At 40.5% G+C, this 9536-nt stretch overlaps 1 protein-coding gene across 3 annotated transcripts; it reads right to left on the bottom strand.

Annotated features, from left to right (window-relative positions):
• Positions 1-1680: 1680 nt before the first annotated feature.
• tnnt2a (troponin T type 2a (cardiac)) lies at positions 1681-8396 on the bottom strand. Of its 3 annotated transcripts, none has more exons than XM_071476328.1 (12): positions 8368-8396; positions 6499-6555; positions 5093-5122; positions 4823-4847; positions 4285-4348; positions 3933-4049; positions 3755-3832; positions 3550-3660; positions 3351-3460; positions 3087-3177; positions 2958-2998; positions 1681-1923 (listed from the first exon to the last, which is right to left on the bottom strand). In XM_071476328.1, the coding sequence occupies exons 5-12, from the start codon at positions 4336-4338 to the stop codon at positions 1890-1892; spliced, it is 636 nt and encodes a 211-aa protein (XP_071332429.1). In that variant the 5' UTR covers positions 4339-4348; positions 4823-4847; positions 5093-5122; positions 6499-6555; positions 8368-8396; the 3' UTR covers positions 1681-1889. The 3 variants fall into 3 exon arrangements, with proteins under 3 accessions (XP_071332429.1, XP_071332430.1, XP_071332428.1); XM_071476329.1 differs by lacking the exon at positions 8368-8396 and adding an exon at positions 7969-8025 and having other exon boundaries at positions 6499-6552; XM_071476327.1 differs by lacking the exon at positions 8368-8396 and adding an exon at positions 7969-7990.
• Positions 8397-9536: the final 1140 nt, after the last annotated feature.

The following is a 9536-nucleotide window of genomic DNA, read 5'->3' as shown; positions in this document are numbered from 1 at the left end:
CAACTATGGGGATTTCCCAAGGTCCCACAGTATGCTCTTTTCGTGCTTGAGACGTACAGTCATACAGAGGTTCATTTGCGGCGGGAAAGACTGATGTCAGTATTCCTCTGAGTTTATATTTGGAGAAATGTATGTGACATATAATTAGGAGCATTCCCTGTCACTCAGTCTGTATGTAGAATAAATAACATATGCATGTAAGTGGTGGTCTTTTCTTGAGCAACCAACCAAAGTAATTCAATGTGCAAGCAGAAATGACATACTCTGTGCATATTTGACATTTAATAAGTACGAGCCATGTTGGAAGATACTGGAATCTGTGCTCATCCTTCTTGAACTAATTAGCAGGGTTTTTGCGGGTTTTGTTTGTGCATGCCGTTCTCTGACTAAGAGAGCGGCTATGAAAACAAAATGAGAAGCCTTGTGGCTCCATTTTCTAAATTGTGTTTGAGGGTCTGACTGAAGCAGGTTTGATGAGGTTTAAATCCCAAAGGCTTATGATTTCGAATGTGTTTTTAACATTGCATTGTCTTCACACAAATGTACATTAATTGTTAGTTTCAATTATTCACAATATGCTGAAAATGCTGTGTTCTGCATGATTTTTCCCGTTTTTATCCCGTTATTCTTTGTCAAAGTTGACTGGCTTCCTGGCTTGTTCTTCAGTGAGAGAATCATTAGCTTTTTGTTTTTTCTTTCACCCTTCACATCCATTTGTTTATCATTAACACCACTCTGCCAAATCAGTCTGTTCTGTGTAAGTTTTATTGCCAGCACTGTTTGACAGGTGATGAAAAGTAGCGAGACAAATGGCAGATAAAGTTTACTGGCTCACTTATCACTGTCTCTTCGGTCTGTTGACAAATAATAAACCACAACGCAAGAACAAGGAAATCCCCAGTGCCTCATACTGTTCTAGGATATTCTAGAAATATTTTGTATTTAATTTAGATTCATTTAGGATATTTTAGATTTACGTCTCCCTCCCCTGAGTGGTAGAATACTGAAGAGTGATACAGAGCATCACAGAGACATAGCAACTGCACCCTACAACCAAGTTTGTGGGCGTGTTTACTGTGTGTTTTAATTAACTGAGATATGTATGTACGTTTGGGGAAAATCTCACCTCACATTCATGAATCATATTATCACTAAATGGAATGCTGGTTTCATTACAAGTTGTAACTTTTCCAGCATACTTGCTGCCACATCCGATCCACACGAACAACTTAACTGGTATTTCAATTCGCATATGCGTGTCTGATCAAAACCAAGAATGCTTGCGAATAAATTTAATCTGAGGTGAGTTCTGATACAAAAGAAGTTGGAACACAATTGGTAAAAGAACTTATTATTTCCTTACAAGGATTTTCCCACCTTGATTATGGGAAATGATTCATTCTCTTTCAGATCTGTGTCTTTGCGTATGTGCGTGTGTGTATATGTGCGTGTGGGTGTGTGCTGGGAGGAGGTCTGGGCGTTAGCCCAAGGAGCATCATGTCAGTCACAGTCGTGTTAGAGCCTGTTTTGAGCAGGAAGATGTCTCTTCCTGTCATGGCTTTAGGCTTTCTGCATTCATGTCTTTATTGTACGTTATGTTACTCTCTGTGCATTTTTGATTGTCAGTAAACGAACATGTGCACCCACACTAAAAGGTCTGAAAGAGCAAGAAGCCAGTGATTAAACTGGGATGGTTTTATTTACACTATTAAACACAGAATATCTAATTGAAATGATGGGGAAAAAAAGAGTGAGACAGAGCTGGATGACTGGTTATAATTTGTACTGCAAGTGGTGGTTTAGAGAAACAGGTGGGACTGGGATGTGTCTTGACGTGGTGGCTGCAGGACAGGGCTGATAGTGACACTGTTCACTCAGCACGTCAGCATCTATTTCCTTAGGCCTCTCTTGGTCCTCTTAGACCTGTTGAAAGCAAAGAAGGGTCACATGAAGCAGACACCTGGCCTAACTTGTTTGTCCACAAAAAGCAATGAGAAAGCTGACATTTTCAGGTTGCAGAATCCTCTATAATGTATCCCAAAAATAACAAGGCAAACAGCACACGGCGTGAGACACACTCAGCCATTCGAGAGCTCTTTAAGTGTGTAACAGGTGTGACAGCTGACCTGCCCGTCTGGCTGCCACACCCAGCCATGCAGCCAGCTCGCCCAGTTGAAGTAACAGAGCCTTGGGGGCTCATGAGAGAGGAGAGGAGAGCAGGGCCGTGACAGGGAGGGGACGGGGCGGGGTGCTTGTTTGGCTTCAAAATGCCATTTAATTAAAGATGAGCGCTCAAAGGCCGGCTACAGATTACCAGTCACAACAAATGCATAAAAGCACCTGGTCATCTCTCAACACAACCATTTACATGAAAAAGAACTCACACAGTTGCATGCTGTCATCGGTTATAATTTCTTTTCAGCTCTATTACATGTTTTCTGTATTCTTAGAACTTAAATTACAAGACATAATTACTGTTTTTTTTTCCCAACTGGCCATGCAAGTTTACTTAAACCTTTGTATAACAGGCCTATGCATGAACACTGAGGAGCATTTGTGCAAAATTTGGCAGCCTGACTAATATTCACAAAGCATTAACCAGCCTAACCAGCCTGGTTCAATAGCCTAACTTAAACTCTTAGAGAGACTCTCTCTCTGACAATTCTCACACATAAAGTTGCTAGGAGTCCTCCTTTTCTGAAGCCATTTCACTCGACAGGTGGAGAAAGTGGTCTTGTTAGCTAGGCTAAACAACTAAGTAAATGCAGCTGATTTATGCTGCACAGGAACAAAGTCTTGATAGCAACACCCTGGGTAGAGCTCTAATTCACCTCCTGCTCGACAGTTAAAATTCCTGTCAAGGGTCCCACATTGTGAGCAGGTGTCCATGTGGGTGGTGGATCTATGTATGGCATTAGAAAGAGGAAAAAAACATTTGATTCAAAGTTCCTTCTCACGTTTTCTGGTGATCGCTGACACGATTCCTCAGCACATTAATCTGGAACAAAGAAAACATGCAAATGTTACTCTAATGAGGTCTGTTAGATCCTGCGTCTTACTCCATGTGTACCTTTCCTCACACACACCTCATATTTCTGACTGGTGAACTGGTACTGCAGTTCAAACTTCTCTGCCTCCAGCTGGTACATCCACTCCCACAGCTCCTGAGCCTTGTCCCTGAGAGATGGAGAAAAATTTGATTTTTCGGTTGTTGTTGTATGTGTAGGGATTATTTTCATCTCCTAGTGTGTAAATTTCCCTTTGGGATAAATAAAGTGTTGCCTTGTCGTCACACAAAGAATGTCCCTTACAAATATGTTTTTTGTGTGACATGATATTTCTCCACCTACTTGAGCTTTTCCTGGCTCAAGTTCTCAATATCCAGAAATTTGCGTCTTTCACTCAGGATCTTCTTCTTCTTCTCTCGCTCAGTCTGCCTCTTACCACTCCGTTTCTCTGTCTGTGGGAAAGTGAAATACTTTGTGCCTCCGGTCTACATCCCACACATTTTACCACTTTAACTTCTTTGAAACAGCCACAATTGCTCACCAGCTTCTGCATGTACCCTCCAAAGTGGAGGCTGGTCAGGGTTTTCTTCTTCTTTGCATCATCCTCTGCTCTCCTCTTGGCCTCCTCCTCCTCCTTACGGGCTCTCTCCTCCTAGGAAACCATGGATTGAAAGAGAGGAAAAGAGCAGAAGTGAAATGTAGGCATCTGTGTAGATTATATTACAGCAGCTGGAACAGGACTCTACCTCGAGACGCTTCTGTCGCTCTTTCTCTCTCTCGCTGCGGATTCTTTGCTGCTCTGCTCGCTCCGAACGCCGCTTCTCCTGCACAACAAGTTACCCCATTCTAACAGGTCTTGAAACAGAGCTTAAACTTGATGTGTGTGTCAACAGGCTTAGATTAGCCATGGTATATGGCACTTACAATCCTCTCCTTGAGATGAATGAGCTCCTCTTCTTCCTTCTTTCTGCTCTCAAAGTGAACCTCAATCAAAGTCTGAAGCTCCATTAGGTCCTTCTCCATCCTTTTGCGATGTATATCCTACAGAGACAGGGATTTGATATCTATGTTTCATCGCTTTCCACTTTACAAAAAGACAGGATACACATATTTGTTATTTGTCTCTTTGAAACAATAGGAACTCTAGAACATGCTAATTATTGTATCCCAGCCTGACATCCGGTGATGTTTAAAATTGCATGATATACACAGAAACTAAGCACAGTAAATACTGTAAGTAAACAGGCAGTCCTCTGATCTGATCTCTCTCACTCACATCAAAATCCACCTTCTCTCCATCTGGGATCTTAGGAGGGATGAGGTTTGGCATGATGAATGGCCTGGATTTTTTTTGTTTTGTTTTTGTTTTTGTTTTAAAAAGAAAGAAAAAAAACAGAGAGGTGAGTTATAGGATAGAGTAAGATTAAAAAGCAATACAAAAATCATTAGTCAATGTCACTGTACAATTAGCAGGTTCAACGTACCAACAAAAAGTCTATTCATTCATGTCCTTGCCTGTACATATTACACATGATCACAGGCAGCTTCTATATTGTTTTTATTGTCTATATGATGTTTGACATAAGGGTTGGGTCTAAATTTGTCCTATAGCGTGAGAATTTTGTGCTGGTGTGATGTGAGATTATTTGAGCTTAGATTTCAGTTTAAAAGTTAGAAGAGAACACTGATACCACCCACATACATGTACAGTAAATATGAAGACAATTATCACTGGATTTCTTTGATACTGATGCAACCTCAAAAAAGAAATGATTCTCAGACAAGTTCTGAAGTTATAGGGAGAGTTTACTCACTTGAATTTTGGTTTGGCTTCCTCCTCTGTGGAGAAAGAAAAAAAAAATAGAAAGAGAAGACAGAAATAAGCTTGTCCAGACCACACACACAGACACACACAGATCTCATAATAATCCTACAAGGAAATGCCAGCAAGTTATGACAATGGGTTTAGTGTACATGCTTATAATGGCTGAAAACATGGTTCAGGTGAAAAATGATCTGCGTTTGGTTTTGGATTTATAACGTGTTGGCATTCATTTTGATGCAGGTTAGAATAATAGTGTTACCTTCTCCATCTTCTGCTTCCCCTTCTCCATCTGAAACCAAAACAAAATGCTTGAGAGGTTTTTATGTGTTTGTAACTTTGTCACATGAGTGTGCACTGTGAGCCAGTAAGTTTTACTGCTGACAGACAAAATACTATGCTAGAGTGCACGAGAAGAATAAAAAGAACAAAACAAAGCTTGTCTGTCTAGGGTGTGTCAAAAGTGAAGTGTTGCATATTTTGCTGATCATAAATAGCACGCTGGAGTGGTGAGAGATGATATCTACAGACATGTCTCGATAATAAGTATTAAGCAGCAAAGAATGGCATCTGTGACCTCTGAATGGTACTCCACAAAAACTTCAGCACTGGTCTCTGCAATAGCAGCAGGATTCCAGGTGATGTTTTCTTGTTTGAACAAGGGGAGGCTTTGGCTAACAGCTGTGTGAGGCTGTACTTAGACACAGTGCTGCTTTGAGCCAAATGCTGATGTCAGTATGCTAACATGCACACAGTGACAATGTTAACATGTTTAGCAGGTGTGAGTGTTAGCAGACCAACATCAACAACACTTACACTTAAGACCTTAAGACTAAACACCTGCACTTGCACATTACAGCCGGGTTGATGAGAATATCATTAGTTTTGCAGGTATGAATTTCTGATATATTGAGATTCTGTGGAGCTAAAGGAAAAGTCAAGGGATCTCCAAAGTCAGTAAGGTACATCGTCTGGGGACCTGGTTAAGAAGTTTAATGGAAATCCCTCTGGTAGTTATTATTTTTCAATCGGGACCAATGTGGTGGACTGACTGAGATTGCCATTCCTTGAACCTCACTAGAGGATGGGCTACAAACTGAACTGGCAGTAGAAACGCTGCCTTCACGAACCATTCTGGCGTGACAAAAAGCCACTTTCTCCTGCCCTTTGTGCGTGACACATCAGGCGAGAGTTCACGTGTGCTTCGTAGGGTGTTTGCTGATTGAAAGCATAGATGAGAATGAATCTGACTAACATTCCCTGCAGTTTCATGTGACTGACAACAAAAGAGAGAGAGACACCTAAACATTGCTGATTAAGTATGACAGCAAATACCAAATTCTGACTAATGAGCAAGAGTGTTGGGACTGGGAGCAATAGGAGGCTTAAAGATTATCTGACCCAGAGGCTGCGTCTGGTGTGACTAAGACAGAGACAGTGAGACAATTGCACTGCACACTATCACATACCAAAGTGAAGTGTGACTGAGATAGCCTATCATTTCTTGTCCGTCTGTCTCATAGTTACTGACAGAATAAATTAATCATCATCACCCTGTTGTCAACACATAACACAACATTTTGAAATTGTTTTTGCTGAGTAAATACTGGCACAGCAATCCAAAAAAAAAAACATGGCAACAGTGTTTTCCACAATAAAACCCCTCACCTTGTTGTTCACCTTGCTCCTCCTCTGCGGCAGCTGTGTCTTCTTCCTGCACACCTTCTGGGAGAGAAGGAAGTTGTACAGCAAACAGGGCCGTTTTAGTGACAGTCACAGGGTGTGATATTGACTCATCGCTATACTCAGACGATCCCTCTTCCTTGTCAGTCACCTGTCATTTTACACAAGTTCGGTGTGAAAGGAATGAGATAACAGAACACCGTGGAAAACCTTTCAGAGAGATACGAGTTCAGAATGAGCTACCCTCCTCTGGCATTTAAAGCAAACAACACTCAGGAGACGGTGCAGTGGTGTGTATTTGTGCATGTGTGTGTAATTATGATGACACTCAACTCTCTCAACCCTGTTTTGAGGTCCTCAAACTACGGAATTTAAAAACAAAATTGTACCCACAAGCTCATGAGCAGTTCAGTCAATATTTGGGGGGAGAGAGAGAGAGAGAGAGAGAGAGAGAGAGAGCAAAGCAGCAGTCCCAAATATATGATCCAAACATGTGACACTTTCAGAAATATCTCCATTACTGACAGCAAAACAGACTGACTTTGAGATCTTACAATGCTAATCCAGAAAAGTCTCATCAGTGATAGTTGTATCTATGGAGGACGGAAACTGACTTGATTAAATTTAATTAGCATATTAAATTTATCTCTTCATTTCTGTACACTTGCATGTGAGCATTTTCCATTTCTACATTTATCCTTTTGTTTGTGTCTGTAATTTTGTGACCGTATGTTAATGAGAAAGGTGGCACTAACCTCTCTCTGTGTGTAGCTGTATTATTTCTTCCTGGTTTACACAGCTGACTGATCCTGCTTTAAGTTAAAGTTATACTTTCCACATCTGCGAGTACATGATGGTCCGTTTGGGTCCATGTGATGAAAATTTCATCATCAGAGCCTGTATGCAATTGGCTCTGATCTGCAAGTGAGTATGACTTAGGCCTTAGAATGAATTTAGCACCACCCACCACAGACACAGAAATACATAATAAATCTTTGAAGAAAGGCATGCATATAGAAACAAATTAAAAAATCCATAAGTAGATACATAAATGTATGTAGAAATGCGTAAAGAAGAAATATATAGAATAGAAAAACAATTCTGTCTGAATTCATTTATTCTTTGTTTAGTTATTCCAGCATTTATTTATATTTTTATTTATTTTTGTGTATTTATTGCTTGCCAAACGTTAAGTGGATATTTTCAGCTCATGTATTATTTCTCATTAATATTTGTAGGGATATTAGAACCCAGAACAGTCTGCTAGAACATTTCATTTAATTCTTCAAATCAAATTTTTCTACCATAATTTTTATGACCAGTTCTTGTGCACTTGAATCATCACACTTAATTGTTTCTGATTGTATGGGAAAAATGTCACCAAAATCAGCCGGACAATGACTGTCTATGGAGTATCTCCAAAATAATATTTTCAGCCCAAAGCTCAAGCAGTACCTTCTTCTGCCTCTTCCTCCTCCTGCTCCTCCACCTCCTCCTCTACCTCCTGCTCCTCTGCTGAGCAAAGCACAGGTCTGGTTAGTATAGCCAACCAGCCAGCAAAGCAGCCAGCAACATTCAGACACACACAAAGAAACAAATAAATCTTTCAAAGCTTGGTGAGATGAAGCAAGACTAATCTAAACATAAACATTCAAGAATGTCAGCCATAGCTTTTGTAGTTTAACCACAAGCAGCCTGACTGTCGGGACAAACTGCGCCTACCACTCCACCTGTTGCTCTGGTAAACGCAGTTTGGTGTCACTGTACCATGACCAAACCCCATTCTTAGATGACACAGCGCTTCATTTATATGTCAGTGCTAAAGCTGTGCTGCAAAGTTAACAGGTTCCATACCTTCAGCAGCCTCCTCTTCTGAATCAGGCAGCCAGGGAGATACACATGGAAGGATATTAACAAATGCAATTCCAAAATGAGAAATGTGGGTTATGTGGGTTATAGTAACTTATGTTATGCACACACACAGCTATTTTTATTGTAATGCCACTAATGCTACAGCTAATAACAAACAAAAGAACAGGAAGAGAGAAATCACCCTCAGGACCCTGAACAAATAACTTTTGCATCCTGTAGATTTTCCAAGAAAAATTTAGCTACTGCAATGTTTGACTCAACAAGGAAGTGCTTTGGTACAAATACACTTTGTGTTGCTTTGTGATAAGCCTCAGACGTTAGGAGCAGATACCCTTCAAATATGTAGTGCTATACGTTAAACATTTATCTTGTAGATACGACAGGGCTTAATTGTCCATACCCACAGGTATTGAAAATGCATGCTGAGTTGACGGGAGATATGACAACCATGCCATTACTTTCATACAGTTAATACAGTATGTAGTATATTATAGTATCAAGTTGCTATTTTAAACACTGGATTACTGGATTACATAAAAAAAACATTGGTCTCAGCAACATGCCTTTATTTTTAAAAGTAGATCACATCTTTCAGCAGGCTAAAGTGGCTGGCAGGAATGATACTGAATATGGTGAGTCACGAATCGAGTTCTTACCTTCCACTTCCCTGTGAAATTCAAACACATATATGCATTATTATTCTGATCCAAGCCTCAGATACAGAGTAATCCATCATCACCTTGCAGTTACAATAGATCTAAACAAACTACGTGCCTCTATGTGCACAGTTGAATAACAAGGTATTCAGTATGTTTATGTTTCTCTTTTGTGTGATACATGAAGATGAAAATGAGCTTCGACCTACTCCTCATACTCCTCCACCACTTCCTCGTTGTCCGACATGGCAGTGAACGTTCAGGTGTGCTGCAGTGGATCTGAACATTAGACAGACCCAGTGAATTCTCCTAAAAATCATGTTCCCCTTCACACTCTCACCACTTCTTTATAACCACATTTTACAGCGCACGCTCTATCTTCTTTCACACGCAATCGGTGACACTTACCTAGAGGTCAGATGGACTGATGGAGAAAGAGACCGACTCAATGTGCAGCAGACGAGAGGTCCTCACTTTCTCTAACAGGAACGTGAG

The sequence above is a fragment of the Trachinotus anak genome, unplaced genomic scaffold, assembly GCF_046630095.1.
Source record: "Trachinotus anak isolate AG129_WGS33_773 ecotype Australia unplaced genomic scaffold, CSIRO_AGI_Tana_v1 ptg000004l, whole genome shotgun sequence".
Classification (NCBI taxonomy): Eukaryota; Metazoa; Chordata; class Actinopteri; order Carangiformes; family Carangidae; genus Trachinotus; species Trachinotus anak.
Note: the sequence above shows the minus strand (reverse complement) of the source record. Positions and strands in the feature narration are given on the sequence as shown.

Bases quoted from the DNA above. Each gene is read 5' to 3' on its own strand.
- tnnt2a (XM_071476328.1), bottom strand. From the start codon at position 4,338: ATGCCAAACCTCATCCCTCCTAAGATCCCAGATGGAGAGAAGGTGGAT. The intron at 3,461-3,549 runs GTGAGCAATTGT...ACTTTCCCACAG, and splicing joins GAGGGTACATGCAGAAGCTG to ACAGAGAAACGGAGTGGTAA. The intron at 3,178-3,350 runs GTAGGTGGAGAA...TCCATCTCTCAG, and splicing joins TTGAGCCAGGAAAAGCTCAA to GGACAAGGCTCAGGAGCTGT.